Consider the following 16,117-nt stretch of genomic DNA (forward strand, 5'->3'; position numbering starts at 1 on the left):
AGCCTTAGAGTGCAGAGAGCGCCACAGTGTGCAGAAGTAACATGGAGCGCTGTGGTGGGGAGAGGCTTTGTGCGGGTTTGGTGGCAATGTGGCAGGATACAGGCTCTCCACTCTGTTGGTTCTCATCTCCATACCATTGCTGTAAGGCCAAGATACAGTTCCATTAGTCTGCCAGTCTCCATAAGGCAGAATACAGAATTAACCAGGCTGGAAATGACCTTTGAGATCATCAAGTCCAACCTATCATCCAACATCATCTAATCAACTAAACCATGGCACCAAGTGGCTCATCCCATCTCTTTCTGAACACCTCCAGTGATGGTGACTCCACTGCCTCCCTGTGTAGCCCATTCCAATGGCCAATCTCACTTTCTGTGAAGAACTTCTTCCGAACATCCAGCCTTTGGTGGAAAGATTCCTTCTCAATCACAGGCTGCAGTGCTGACTTCCTCCCTGGGCAGCACATTCCAATGGCCAATCTCTCTGCAGTAGTGTGGGAGCAGAGTGCCAGAGAGAGTGTGAGGCAATGCATTATCCAGCTGGAGAAACCAGGACAGCATCAGAGTTGTCTTCCCCTGGATCTACTCTGGTGTCTCAGTCCCTGTGTTGGTGAAGGGTGAGAGGTGCTGTGGTCCTGGGGTCTCATTTTGGCTGGGGCATAAAATGTTGTGTTCTTTTGGTCAATACATACTCTCATCACCCTTGTGATGGGAAGTACAGCACCTGTTTTGCTGGAGAGGGAAAGGCTGTGAGGGTTTTCTCCTTGCAGTTTACAGTGTGGTGAATTTTAAGGCACAAACGACTGTGGAAGTCCCCGGTAGTGTTACTTTAAATACTTGAAAGGCAGACAGCAAAATAGCAAGGTGTGTAATACAATAGAAGGATATGTGGCCATTGCCTGAAATGAAGATGCAACAATTGATTCTTTATGTAACTCATAATTAACCTGAGGATCCCCACCGTGGATGGCAGTGTGAAGACAAATACCTTACTAAGACTTCTCAAAGCCTGTTAGACATCTTATGAATAGCTCCTGCATTTAGATTAGTCAGAATAAAATTAGAAGTATCCTAAATCCTTGTTGTTTCAAGACATGTTGTGATCAGTAGCCAGGATTAGAAACTTGGTTTTCACACCCTTGGTGAAATGTGGGCCAAGAGAGGTAAATTCGTAGCTGGAAACAAGGCTTGGGTGGGCCAAGAGTCATTTCTCTGTACACTGAAGTTCTTTGTAGAGGCAAACTTCTAAGTGGAAGCAAGAGAGGGAGGAAAAGCGATCCAGGGATTAGGCTGCCAATTTAGGACTTGCAAAATTTCAGCTTCTTGCTTTCCCAGACTGCTTTTAAGAGCTAATTCATTTGACACAGATTCTGAGACAGACTTTAAACCCCACCTCAGACTTAATCTGCAGACACCTCAGGCTATAACCTGTCTGTGACTTATTCCAGGTTTCACAGTGTTCACCTAGTAGGAAAAAGTATGGATGTGAGAGAAAGTCAAGGGTAGAGTGCTGATGAATTTTCCAGGCACTGTGAGATGGGGTTAAACCAGTTAACCTGTTGAAAATACAGGGAGCATGAGGAAGAAAGGTAGAATAAAGCACTTGATTGTCACCAGTGGAAGGTAATTGCTTGCTTTCCTCACACTGCCACAGAATCTCTGTGTGCCTTGAACAGTTCCCTAATTTTGTTCCCTGTCTGCCAAATAGGACAATTAATTGTCCCAGAGCAGTGTTTGCTTTCCTTTAGGAATTTGAGCTTATGGTTTATTTAATATGTCTTGTTTATCTTAATTGTGAAAAAGTAAATAGCATTGCCCATGACTCTTGCTTGTGATATCAGAAGCTTGCCCTCTGTCATTCTCAAGAGTCATAGAAACTAAGAATCACAGAATGGCTCAGGTTGGAAGGGATCTCAGAGATCATCTACTCCAACCTCCCCACCACGGGCAGGGACACCTCTCAACTAGACTCAGCTGCTCAAGGCCTCATCCAACCTGGCCTTCAACACCCCCAGGCAGGAGGCAGCCACAACCTCCCTGGGCAGCCTATTCTAGAGTCTCACCACCCTCCTACTGAAGAACTTCTTCCTAAGATCCAGTCTAAACCTCCTCTCCCTCAGCTTCAAACCGTTCCCCCTTGTCCTGTCTCTAGACATCCTGAGGAAAAGTCTCTCTGCAGCCTTCCTGCAGGATCCCTTCAGGTACTGGAAGGCAGCTCTAAGGTCCCCTTGGAATCTTCTCGTCCCTAGGCTTTTCATCACATAGGGCAGGCAACTTCCTTTCCAGAAGGGTCCACAGTCCTTAGGTTGGAACTTAAGACACTCTTGACCCCATCACTGTGAACCAATGCAGATTCCTCCAAAGTGGCCTGTCTTTCACCCAGCATCTTCAGCTCTGTTTGAAAAGATACTGTGGGTCAAGGAGAAAGATTGCTTGATGTCTACAGAGGGACTATCTGTTGATAGTGCTCCAGGTCCATCCAGAACAAAAAATAAGTCTCTGGCAGGTGACATGGTGATGAGTGAGACAGAAAGCTAGTGTGCCACTCAACTGTATTTGAAGCAAGAACTCTGCAGAGAGCAGCATCTTCCTACATGCTATGCTTGCACAGGGCAGGGGGAATTCTCTCAGTTCACCTTCTCTTTTTGTTCATCATCATGACTACCCTTCACAGTTATGGTCCACATTAAAAACAGAGAAGCATAGTCTGTGCTATGCATGCAGCTGACTGGCAAAGCTAGGCTTCCTGGTACCCTGTACCACCTTCAGTCTTGTACAGTAGTATGGAACAGGGGTAACAGCATCCAGTGGACATGGAAGCATTCCCTTTTCAACTAGTAGCCTGTCTGAATGTGTGCAGTCTTTGAAAAAGTGGGAAGTTAAAGCCACCCCTGTCCCCATCCTGGATAGTTTGCAACCTCTTAACATAAAACTTGAGGTAGTAGTGTGGGGGAGATGCCAAGCAAAGCTGCCAGCTGAGGTTGACAGATGCGACCCTAATTGCTTCAGCTCTTCCAGCATGATGAGCTTGCCATATCATGAGAATGGAGTCACACCTGGGAGCTGATTAAGATAGGAAGGACAGAAAGGGAGGACCAGGGGAGAAGTTGGGGCTGGAGAGAAGGGTGGAAAGGTGTGGAGGTAGAAATGTCAGACAAATAGCTAGTCAGCCCAGGAGAAGGCATGCCAACAGCAAACCTGAAGAATTGGACTCGATGATCTTTGAGGTCTCTTCCAGCCTTGGTGATACTGTGAATTCATTGTTTTGATGGAGAACCTGGCCACCATTTCTGTTTGTTAAATCCCCAGCTCTCCTATGAGCAGGTGGTTCAGGACTCCTCCTTCATCAGATTGAAGGGAGAAGGTATTTAATAGGAATAGTATTGCCTGTAACAAAGAGATCTCTAACCATGGACAGAGTCCATCTGAATGATGATAAAACCCAAGAGCACCTCTTTGCTTCTGAACCCGAGAAGTCTGCTTGGCCAAAACACCATCTGAGTTCAGCAAAAGTTTTGTGAGGGATTCCAAGCAAGCTGAGCCTCCTTTCCTCACCACATGGCCAAAGCACCAGATGTAATGAGGACAGGCGTGCAGAGCCAGACACACCTCTCCAAGGGTGAGGATGGGGTAGAGGTTTCCATTAGCTTTCTTCTTGTTATCATTCCTCTGTATCAGCATCCACTGACCTCAACAACCTCTCCTTCTTTCTCATCCTTTTATCTCTCCCATCCTTTTATCTTCTGTCTCTAACTCCAACCCCTCTCATCTTTCTTTCTAGAAATTCCTGTAGCCTATTTTTTTTTCTTGCATCTTCAGCCTTTTCTGCTTGCTTAATCCTCTTGAAATCTTTTGGCCCAAATTCCCAGCCCCATCCCTTCCACTTCATCTGTTTTGCATGCCATACCTGCTGCTCAGGGATCTCTGGGGCATGAGAAAACCTGGTTTATTCCCTACTGTCCTACTTGTCCAAATAGGCAGCTCCCCAGCATGTGCCTGCGTATTTTCATTCCCAGGGGTTGAAAGGACAGTGCCCTTCAAGGCAGGCCCCAGCTAAAATTAAGGCTGCAGACACCAGGCACAAATGTTTCATTCAGCTCCCTGGTTTATCCTCTAGAGCCTCCAAATGATTTCTATTAGTATTCCGAGGGAGAGCTCACTGATGGAATTAGTGAGAAACCAGACTGTCAATTTATTTATACCCAGCCTTAGGGCATAACCATTGTGCATGTGTAAAGCTATTGAGATGCAGAGAATATTCTGTAAGTGTGTATGTATTGTATTGACTGCAAGCGTGTTTGCAGGGAAAAGCTATTGCCCCGAGGCTTAGGCAGTGACCAAAAGTGGGAGAGGCTGCTGAAGTGCTTGTGCTGTGTGCCAAAGACCCCTTTTAGGAAGCCACAAATCGCTCTGAAATCCTCTGTCTCCCTGTGTTTATTAGTATCACCTAACTCTAATTTTCCTGTATCTCTAGTTACCCTGATGGAGAGATTTCTAATTATACTTCTGGAGCCCTTCCATCATGTTCAGCAATATCTATGTTATGAAACTATTGCTGCCTTTGGCTACAGGAGCATTTAAAACAATGAACAACAAAGTTTTTCCATCTCATTGTCATTTAGCCTGTGAAGCATTTTGAGGGCAAGTCAAGAGATACTGGAAACATTTAGCTGTGGATATTTATTTGATGCATCACTGGTCAGTATGAAGGAACTGGTTTTCCACTATGATTGGAACAATTTTGTTGAGAAAAAAATTGTGTTGACCAGGTCCTAGACAGTTGATAAGGGAGGGAATGGCTTTTTGAGCTTCCAGTGACACTGTACAGTAATTGCCAGGGTCAATTAGGAGATGCAGATGAGCATCAAGGGAGGTGATTCTCCCCCTCTACTCAGCTCTGGTGAGACCCCACCTGGAGTACTGCATCCAGTTCTGGAGCCCCTATTACAAGAGGGATATGGAGGTGCTGGAAGGTGTCCAGAGAAGGGCCACAAAGATGAGCAGAGAGCTGGAGCACCTCTCCTATGAGGACAGACTGAAGGAGTTGGGGCTGTTCAGTCTGGAGAAGAGAAGGCTCAGAGGTGACCTTATTGTGGCCTTCCAGTATCAGAAGGGGGCTACAAGAAGGCTGGGGAGGGACTGCTCAGGATCTCAGGTAGTGATAGGACTGGGGGGAATGGAATGAAGCTGGAGGTGGGGAGATTCAGGCTGGATATGAGGAGGAAGTTCTTCCCCATGAGAGTGGTGAAGCCCTGGAATGGGTTGTCCAGGGAGGTGGTTGAGGCCCCGTCCCTGGAGTTGTTTAAGCCCAGGCTGGATGAGGCTCTGGCCAGCCTGATCTAGTGTGGGGTGTCCCTGCCCATGGCAGGGGGGTTGGAACTAGATGATCCTTGTGCTCCCTTCCAACCCTGACTGATACTATGATCCTACTGTTCCCGCAAGAGTTTTGGCAGAAAAGGCAAGAAAAGAATTGGTGTAACCAGACCAAGAGTGGTTAGACTGAAGTGTCTGTTTCATTCATCTGACTTGCCCTGTCACCTGCCTCTGGGATTTGTTTCTTCCCATGAGAAATAACTGTATCCAGAATCTGGGCTGTTATTAGGTAGCACCTCCCATGCTGTCAGTTGCATTATGAAAATGTGGACAGGGATTAGATCAAAGTTGTTTAGCTCCATTATTTTCTGTAATAGCCAGGAAACAATTAACCTGTTAGCCCTTAACATGATGCCTGCAGAAGACAACGAGTCAGGGCCCATGGGACCAATTTGTGTTATGCAGTGGAGCATGATGCATCGAGATGATGCCTGTTCCACACTGGTACTTTTGTGCAACTGAGAGCAGAAGCTGTGGGGAGATGTGAGCAGATAGCCAAAGCAGGGTAGTTTTGTTAGCATGTTTCTGAGGCTGCACTAACCAGGTCTGATGAGCTTGTCTGCAGCTTTCCAGTGCAGTGATAACTGTTTCCTGCTTCAGAATTTGTTTAGATTCTCCTGGCTCGGAAGTTTTTGCCTCGTGCTTCGCTGCTCTCATAGTCATGTCCAAAGCAGGACAGAGCTGTAAAGCATTGTGCTAAAGATGGGCTCACTGAGAATCCAGACTGGCAGGACACTGCAGGGCAGTGCCATCAGGCAGAGCAGGTTCCTCCTGTACAGCTGTGGCTGACAGACCTTGTGCTGTCACTACATGTGTAAGCAAGGCAGCTTCACTGACATGGAGGTGTGCCTCCTACCAGCATCTTAGCCTGACCGAGGTGTGCCTCCTACCAGCATCTTAGCCTGACCGAGGTGTGCCTCCTGCCAGCCTCTCAGCCAGACCAAGGTGTGCCTACCAGCCTCTTAGCCAGACCAAGGTGTGCCTCCTGCCAGCCTCTCAGCCAGACCAAGGTGTGCCTCCTACTGGCTTCTTAGCCAGACCAAGTGGCACCACTTCCAGTATTGTTTTCTTTCTGGAGTTTCTTGTAGAATCTTTTCACAACTCTGATTTGTAAGCACAATCTAAACATTTTTTACAACTGTGTGCACTGCAGAGCTGCAAGGGAATTGCCTGGAGACCAGGCTTCCCTTTCAGCAATGCAAGTGGGACCAATTATTATCCACTACACCAGCTCCTGGCATTGCTGACAGATGTCATCAATAACATTAGCCTGCTATGTCGGTTCTGTCAACAGCTTCAGTTCAGTGGCAGTCATGCTACGCACCTCCAGCTCCTCCCTCTGCTGAGAGCTGAGGAAGGAGAGGGAGAGAATTATCTGAGTTAAAAAAATGGAAGTGTGTCTGTGTTTGAAGAGAATGAAGTATGTTAGCAAGTAATCCTCTGGCTGAGGTTTCCAGCTGTTACTCCCGAGCTGTCTGGTAGCTCAGCAATATGGGTCCATCGTAGAGCAGCTAACTTCAGAGCATGAGCAATTACTGTCTGGAGCTTCTGAGCTATATTGTAGTTTTATTATTATTATTTCTCTGCTCATAGTTTCTTAAGGGCCTTTTCATATCCTGAATAAAGCTCCAGGGAATCATAAAGCCACAGGGCTGAGTTTTAGAACAGTCACTATTCGCATCTCCTGGATTGATAGGTATTTAGTATGTTGCCTTGATCTTGGAAGCAAGACCCTGAGGTGCACCCCAGGGAAAGCCATGAGATGTTCTTTGTACTTCTTTGCCCCTGAGAAAATAACTCTTTTGCTGTGGAAATGACATATTTTAGCTCAGAAATGTCACCCTCTTCTGCCTGCCGATCGTAACTCTGCCACACCGAAACACCTTCAGTCTTTACAAGCAAAACAATAAACCATTTAGGAATGTATGCAGAGCTGCTAAGCACCCTCATTGCGTTGCACTAATGACCCTTGGTGCCCATAAGCATCTCCCTCTGTTTTCTTACTGTTATTAATTATTGCCATAGCTCGTTCTGCCCAGATCTTGCTCGGCAAAGTTTGCACTGGAGGTAAGTAGGATAGAGAGAAGCAATGGTGTCAGAGGTTTGCCACTGTGATAACAATACTTAGGAGACCATCCTGAGAGCAGAGTTTAGTTCCCCAAAGACCCTAGACCTTGCCTAGCACTGAGGTTATGTTTTTGTCAGACTGTCTGTGTGCTTTTGTGGGCAGGTCCTGTGCTTATCTGGTTGTCCAGCCACCCCGTACATGTCTGAGCTCTGTAGCAGTTTGTGGTGCTCATCATCATAACTACAGGTTGCATGTTTTGCTCTCACAGTCTCAGAAAGGAAGCTGAATTACAAATCTCTGCTATGGGAAAATGTATTTGTTATCAGAGAGGGTATTTGCAATGCCAGATAGTACTTGCACATGCTGGGCCCTGGAAGGATGAAGTGGTGGGTTTCATCCTGTCCAAGTATTTTGTGTCCTCTATCAAAAATGCACAGAAGAAGCTTTACAGGAAAGCTGCAAAGGTTAATTTGAGAAATCTCTTCTTCCTTCCCTCCCCCTGCATGTTTTTGACTCAGAAAAGAAATAATCTTTTGACTCTACAGAGCTGCTCAGGCCCAAGGATCACTTTACAAACACAACTTTATGCAGGGGTGGAGGGAAAGAGAAAAAAATCAACCTGAGACCAGACTCATCCTCCTGTCACAGACTACCAGAACATGCAGATCTTCATTACCCATAATGAAGTAGCTAGTAGAGAGTCAAGTGCAGGCCATGCTGGCATGGGACTCACACCATGCATAAAGCTAATGCCATGGCTGTGAGAATGGGCTCCTGAGAGTTGCTAAGGAAACAGTCTTGGAAATGGAGCTGGAGGTGTCATCAGAAGGTTGTCTGCAGAGATGCTTTGTGCTGCAAAGGCACATAGGGCTGATATTGGCAGGCACCAGCAATTGCTCAGCAATTGATTCCACCCCTGATGTGTTAGCATTAAGGAGAACATGTGACATGGTCTCTAAATGTCAGAGATGAGAGATTTTGCAGTTTCTTGGCTTCTTTTTAGTATATCTGAGCTTTGTTTGTCTCCTACCCTCTCACCACTTGCATGAAACTGCCATTGATTGCATTGACTTACTCCTATGCAGGCCCTTGGTGTGCTCTTTCTTAGCTGGATATTCATTTCATTTTGTTAATTAGTAAAAAAAACAAACACAGACCATCCACAATCAGAGGGTTTTTTGACAAGTGAGGATCCACAGCTTGGAGGGAGACCTCCCTTGAAAGAGGATGCTGATAATCCAAACCCTGCTTCCCTGTCTCTGCTTGTCTCTGCTAGAAAGACATCAGCTTTTAATAGACTGAGAAATTCCTTAGAGGTGTTTGTTATTTTGCAATTACTTTGCAATTGATTTCCTTAAAAAAGGATTCATAAGTTGGTAAAGATCTCTTCCCCACTTCATTTTGCCCCCCAGCTTCCTTTTTATCTTTGCCACTGCCCAGTGTTTACAATCATGGGAATGATTCCACACCACACACCACCCCCCCCGCCATGACTTAGGGAGATGACTTCTCTGCAGAGAAAATGTAAATCCTAATGCTTTGTAAAAGTGGATTCAGAGGCAGCTCCTCCTGGGCTCTGAGTCTAAAGCTTACAGTGACTTCTTCTGCAGCTGTAGCTGAAACAGTTATACTATTTGCTTCCTTTTTACAGAATACAGAATTAACCAGGTTGGAAAAGACCTTTGAGATCATTGAGTCCAACCTATCACCCAACACCATCTCATCAACTAAACCATGGCACCAAGTGCCTCATCCAGTCTCTTCCTAGACGCCTCCAGGGATGGTGACTCCACCACCTCCCTGGGCAGCACATTCCAATGGCTAATTTCTCTTTCTGTGAAGAATTTCTTCCCAACATCCAGCCTAAACCTCCCCTGGCACAGCTTGAGTCTGTGTCCTCTTGTTGCCTGGGAGAAGAGACCACCCCTCACCTGGCTGCAACCTCCCTTCAGGTAGTTGTAGACACCAATAAAGTCTCCCTTGAGCCTCCTCTTCTCCAGGCTAAGCAACCCCAGCTCCCTCAGTCTCTCCTCACAGGGCTTGTGGTGAAGCCCCCCCACCCCCCCTGCTTTGTTGGCCTTCCCTGGACATGTTCCAGCATCTCAACATCTTTCTTAAACTGAAGGGCCCAGAACTGGACTCAGGACTCAAGGTTTTCCACATTTGTAAAATAGATTCTGTAAGGGACATTTCCATCTGTAGCAAACATCAACGAAGCTCCAGTTCAGAGTGGAAGAATGAATGCTAAGAGTTGTCCTCCTGGAAAACAACCCTGCCCTGGTCAGGCCACACTTTGAGTACTGTGTCCAGTTCTGGGCCCCTCAATTGAAGAAGGGCATTGAGACACTGGAATGTGTCCAGAGAAGGGCAACAAAGCTGGGAAGGGGTTTGGAGCCTCTCCTCCTGTGAGGAGAGGCTGAGGGAGCTGGGGTTGCTTAGCCTGGAGAAGAGGAGGTTCAGGAGGGACCTTATTGCTGTCTACAACTACCTGAAGGGAGGTTGTAGCCACGAGGGGGTTGGTCTCTTCTCCCAGGCAACCAGCACCAGAACAAGAGGACACAGTCTCAAGCTGTGCCAGGGGAAGTTTAGGCTTGAGGTGAGGAGAAAGTTCTTCCCAGCAAGAGAGATTGGCCATTGGAATGTGCTGCCCAGGGAGGTGGTGGAGTCACCATCCTTGGAGGTATTCAAAAGGGGATTGGACATGGCACTTGGAGCCATGGTTTAGTTAGTCATGAGGTGTTGGGTGACAGGTTGGACTTGATGATCTCTGAGGTCTTTTCCACCTTCATTGATTCTGTTGTTCTATGATTCTCTGTGCCTGTGAAACACACACTCAGCACTGGAACTTTCTGCTTTTCTCCATCAGGGTGTGCAGCTGGGAACTCAAGAGCTGGAGGAGATGGGCCATAAGTTTTGCCTCGCTTTGCTCATCCTGCACCTGAAATCCCTGCCCTGCAGCCAGAAGGTGATGGCTCAGGCAGCGCTGCTGCTAGATCTGGAGGAGGAGATAACAGACCGGGCACAAAGGTCAGTGACTGCGGTGTTGGGAGCGCTCCTGGGGGGATATGTTTTGGGTTTAAATCTGTTGAAATGAGTTCTCCTTCTGGCTGAGATTTGCATCGTGGCAACTGGAGTGTGTTGTAAGTAATTGGAAATGAAGACACAATTGACACTTAAAGAAGCTTCTTGTACCAATGGTTCTGTGCCCTGCAGCCATCTGTGTGGATAAAAAAAACAAGGTGACAGAAATGAATGTGATTTCTAGTTTCCAGTGGATTTCCATTTTCCTATCAAAACTGCTTACTGGAGGATAAGGATGGTATTTCCCCAGAAAAATGCACCAGCAGGAAACCTTTTTCTACTCATTGGAGTGTCAGGCAGGGTTTTGTCCTCTTTAGATCCCTCATGGAGAGGATCTCAACAAGGAAGACATTCTCTAGGAGCTGCAGGGCAGGGAACAAATATTGCAGATTGGAAGAGGACTTTGATTTAGACAATGTGTGCCTGATTCTGCAAGGATACTTCACAAAATTCCTCATTTCCTCACTGAATTGAGTACTGCAGACATTTGGAGCATAGATTGATGACTTATTGATGCACAGGATGAAGTAACGATCCCATTTATTATTTAGGAGGTGTTTTTCCCAAAGTGAAAGTGTAATTTATTTGCTTCCTACATTCCATGGGATGTATTTTAGTGAGGTTGTCCCATTATAAATAGATGGCCAGTTTGACCTGGGAAATGTCAGAACAGCTGAGGGACCTGGGGTTGTTTAGTCTGGAGAAGAGGTGGCTGAAGGCAGATCTTATTGCTCTCTACAGCTACTAGAAAGGAGGTTGGAGTGAGGTGGGGGTTGATCTCTTCTTCCCAGTGACGGGAGATGAGACAAGAGGAAATGTCCTCAGATTGCCTGAGGTTTAGGTTGGAGATTAGAAGAAAATTCTTCACTGAAAGGGTTCTCAAACCCTGGAACAGGCTGCCCAGGGAAGTGGTTGTATCCCCATCCTTGGAAGGGTTTAAAACATTCAGAGATGTGGTGTGAAGGGACATGGTTTAGCACCAGCCGTGGTAGGGTTAGACAATGGTTGAACTGGATGATTGTAAAGGTCTTTCCCCACCCAATTCAATGACTCTATCATTTGTGATGAACCAGGAAAACAAATTCTTCCCAGGCCACCATCACCTGTGGTGCTAGGTACAAGCACATCTACTTGCAATAATGTTTTTCCAAGACAAATGGGGAAAGAAAACTTAGTGATGTGATAGGATTTGAAGCTCCCCAATGGCTTTGCCATCAAAGAGCTCTCTCAGCTTCACCAAGGAAAAGCAAGTCTTTCAGTTGCAGAACTGCTCCCATGATTTATAGCAGGCTTCCAGGCTTCTCCCTGCAGGAATACTTAACTGACATCACCACCACCTGTTCCTCATGCCAAAAACCATCCCTACAAGCTTGTTCACAGTTCTTAATGTTTATCAGGAATGATGAAACAAAAAAGAGGGCTAAAAACCACAGAGACATTGCTTTGGATTAGCTGTGCTCACTTGTATGTGAAAACACACAAATGAAGCAATTAAAGGGTGTGCTAAACACCATGCATTCTGTGGACGGCCACAGACAAGTGATTGGTATGTCATTAGAGAGAGCTGCTGAAGCCTAGCTGGGTGGATGGCTTTGGGATATAAATCAAGCTCTCCTTTTTGAACTGGAGCTAGAAGGGCCTTTGCATGAAACCAGCAGGTCAAGAGAGGATGAAACCTTTGCAGTTTGAAACTCGTGCAGCTAACTCCAAAATGCACAACACCCTTGAATGCTCTCTGTACTCTCTGCTTCTGAAAGTGTGAGTAGATGTGAATGAAAATACCTTGCCAAAGCAGAGTCAGCCTTGGAGACCCTTCAGGTGCAGCGCAGGAAATCCTGGCAATTAACCTTGTGCTATTTTCCCTTTCTGCTCTTTACATCATGAGCAGTGGTGGCTTCAGACAGCTTGCAGCCCATCTCTGTTCCAGGAGTCTGCACTGTCCTGCTCCAGGGAAAGGATATCCATGGCAGGTATCTAAGTGGGGAGCAATGGCTCTGACTGGCTAGTATTTTCTGGCAAAGCAAAGCGTGTCCCCAAAGGCATGTCCAGCAAAGGTGCAAATGTTGTGTGGCTCTTTTCTGAGTGGTATTCACTGATATCAAAAGGAAAGCATAAATGTTGTTCAGCCTTGATGGAAATACCACCTTTGGTTGGTTGGTGGTGTTTTCTTTTGCAGAAAGCAAGCTGCAATTAAGCTGTGAGCAGTGAGATGCATTGCACAGTGCTCATGTTGTAGACATCCACCTCCATCAGATCTGTTGCCTAAATATGCATTTCTGAGTGCCCATCTCTGTAGCACTCTGGCTGACAGGTCAGGCCATGGAACAAGAAGTTAATCCAGCACTGGATATAGCTGTCTCCCAGATGAAATGTCTCGTTGCAAAGGTACACAGATCAAAAACTGTGGTGCCAGAGGTCTTTTCTGCTGTGTAGTCCCTGCAGTTCATGTCCTACATTTGTCTCTCTTTGCCCTGGTGTCTGGTCTGTGTGGCATTGACTTGGCATCTCAGCATCTTCCTCCGACAGCAAACGTTTTCACCTGTCAAGGTTTATAGCTGCATGTGTCTTTTAATTTTCCTTTTCAGCCCCTCTCTTCTCTGGCTATTTTGCAGCCTTATTCTTTCACCACTGCTGCGAAAGGGATGAGGAAGCAAGCTGGACACTGCCTGCTTCACTGGGATAAACTATTTGCTGTACACTTTATATAGTGCAGTCAGAATCAGTGGTTAGCAAATTGGAGCAAGGTAATAGCTGTCAGGGAAGTGACTGGTCTAATGGAGGCATCCTGCGTGGATGGGGGATTTCTCACACCAGTTCAGGTCCATTGAGTTCAGTGTCGTGTCTCAAATGAGTCAAAGAAAGATGGAAGAAGCCTTTAGCAGATTTAACTAAATAGGGTTTGGTACACAGGCAAGAATTTCCTCCTGGGGCTGGTCTGCAGTCTGCCTTTCCCCTGAAGTGTGAGCTGGAAACAGAGTCCTTTACAAGCACGAGAGTGTCACTCTTGGATAAGCTGGCATCAGAGGCAGAACAGCAAAAAGCTGCATCTGGGAATAAGTGTGGGTGGCTGAACCCTTCATCAGTGGGGCTGTACTGCTAGTAGGACAGGAGGACATTTCCCCTAAAGCCAGGAAATCCCTGAGCATCATGAAGTTGGCCCAACAGCTCTGTGCCGCTGGTCCTCGATGTGCCTAATGGAAACTGTCACATGAATGTGCCAAAAGGTAGAGAAAAATCTAAGAGGCCACAAGGTACTTTAGAGCCACAGTGTGTGATGGTGAGAAGGATGGATTCAACTGCTCTAGATGTCAGCTGATGTCTGAATTAGCAACCTGGGCTCCTGGGACACTTGGTGCTCACTCTCACATTAACACCCTCCTATCGCACAAGACTTACTGAGGCCTTCATTGTTTGTGGCTTTTCTTTTCACAAGTGACATTTAGGTGCTTGCTCTGCACCAAATAGCCCAGCACTGAGCAGGGTTGGTCTTATGGACCACTTTGCCAAGGTCAAAGGCCAAACATGTGGAGAATTTTCTGGGGCTTTGCAGCCACCTTCAAAGAGCAGAGCAATATGTCAGGTGCTCATACAAACACTTTATTCTGCCCTCACTCAAACTTGACCTCAGCACCTCAGAAGCATGCTATTGCCATGCCCCAGGAAGAATCACTCATTGTATGTTGCCAGCATCCTGCTGTGCCTTGCAGTCACTTCTGGCATTCAGGAGCTCTCTGCTAGGAAAATGAAATGCCAGCTTGTGCTTTGGGCCTCACGGGTTTTGATAATAGGTTTCAGGCCTCATTTGGTGTAAAAGCAATTAGGTTTTAAGTCAACACTGTCCAGGTAGCTTCACATTTGTCATGACCACAAAGAGGGTGGGAATCAACTGTATGTTCACCTAAATCAGGTTTGAGAGACAGGTAGAGCAAGAGCAGCCCCTCACTATAGGTATCCTTCCCTTCTTCCTCTTTGAACTGCTGGCACATTCCTTAGTTTTCTTTTTCTCTGCCCACCAGCTTGTGTTAGGCAAGGTTTTGCATAGGCAGCAGCAGCTGTGGCCTTTTGTTCCTGAGATCCCTCTTAGGTGTTGTGAGACAGGCTTTTGAGAACTCGCTCTGCGTGTTCTGCTGACTCAGCAGTTATTAACCTCATGTGTTTCTTTGTAATTCCTTACCTCGCTTGAGCAGAGCCAAATCTCTCTCCATCCCAGATGCTAAATGTGTCTAGCACTGCCATTAATCAAAAGCAGAAGGCTTAATCTCTACTGTGGTCCTTTGTCCAGATGCAATCTTTTCATCTTCCGTACACTGAGCAGAGTTGGATTGGTCAGTGCGTGCATCACAAATCCAGGAACTGGCAAGAAGGGTCTGCAGACCTTTTGGAACCAAGCTTGCTCTTCTTCTGCTTCACATCAATGCACCACAGTGATCAGCACTGAACTGCTGGATTTCCCAGCTTCTCACTGTGATGCACCCTCCCCTGAGGCTGAGGGAGCTGGGGTTGCTTAGCCTGGAGAAGAGGAGGCTCAGGGGAGACCTTCTTGCTCTCTACAACTACCTGAAGGGAGGTTGCAGCCAGGTGGGGGTTGGTCTCTTCTCCCAGGCAGCCAGCACCAGAACAAGAGGACACAGTCTCAAGCTGTGCCAGGGGAGGTTTAAGCTGGATGTTAGGAAGATGTTCTTCCCAGCAAGAGAGATTGGCCATTGGAATGTGCTGCCTAGGGAGGTGGTGGAGTCACCATCCCTGGATGTGGTGCTTCAGGACATGGTTTAGTGGCCATGGTAGTTGGGTCATGGTTGGGCTCAATGATCTTCAAGATCTTGCCCAGCCTTAGTGATTCTGTGATTCTATACAGGTGAAGATGAAAGTGCTCTTTCATCACTTAGTGAATGTAGCCTCATGGGGAAATACTCAGCAGGAATTATGAGAGCATTTTGATTCAGATTTCTATTTGATTGCAGATTCATTTTTCTGTGAGTAAAGATTTGGTGCATTTTTAACCTTGATCATCTGTAGACATTAAATACCTTGTGGCAGCTTTCAGATGAGGAAGTTGTTTATTGATTCTGCTTTTTAGCTTAGTCACAGGTTTTACTGCTGGTAAATGAATCTGAAATTTCCACTGCTTTCTGTGCCTCTCTGGATGTGGTATTTCTGTGTTTGGATGCTGGAGAGAGAAGTGCTGTGGGAATTCATTTACCTAAGTATGCCAGACAAGCACATCACTTTGGTGGTACAGAACATGGGGACAAAACCAGTTCCTAATCTATTTCATGTAACACTTGTGAGAGTACAGCCTAGCATTAATGCAATGTGACAGGTGTGAGAGCAGCAGAAGCTGGGCTTTGACTTTGGAGGGGTCTCATGTTGCTGTAGCCATTTAGGATCAGCTCAGCAAATGCCTTAACTCCAGCGATCTTTCACACTGAAGTTGCAAGAGAATGATATCTCCCTGCCCCTCTGGGTCTGACACAAAGAATTGCTGCCTCTGCTGTTGAGAGGAGAAGACAAAAAAAAAAACACACCCAAGCAACCAAATCTCAGATTTTGAGTTTGATCTATTACAGGCTTTAGATTTTATTGTCATTATATGCCT

The 16,117-nt window shown here is 46.4% G+C and overlaps 1 protein-coding gene across 1 annotated transcript in view; it reads left to right on the forward strand.

Moving 5' to 3' along the window:
• Nucleotides 1-16,117, forward strand: part of AGBL1 (AGBL carboxypeptidase 1) — a 325,674-nt gene that overhangs the window by 211,848 nt on the left and 97,709 nt on the right. The window contains exon 22 of the mRNA XM_054169235.1: nt 10,307-10,467. Within this exon, the coding sequence (XP_054025210.1) occupies nt 10,307-10,467 (161 nt within the window). The remainder of the gene's footprint in view (nt 1-10,306; nt 10,468-16,117) is intronic.

This window comes from Dryobates pubescens, chromosome 17 (genome assembly GCF_014839835.1).
Source record: "Dryobates pubescens isolate bDryPub1 chromosome 17, bDryPub1.pri, whole genome shotgun sequence".
Taxonomy (NCBI): domain Eukaryota; kingdom Metazoa; phylum Chordata; class Aves; order Piciformes; family Picidae; genus Dryobates; species Dryobates pubescens.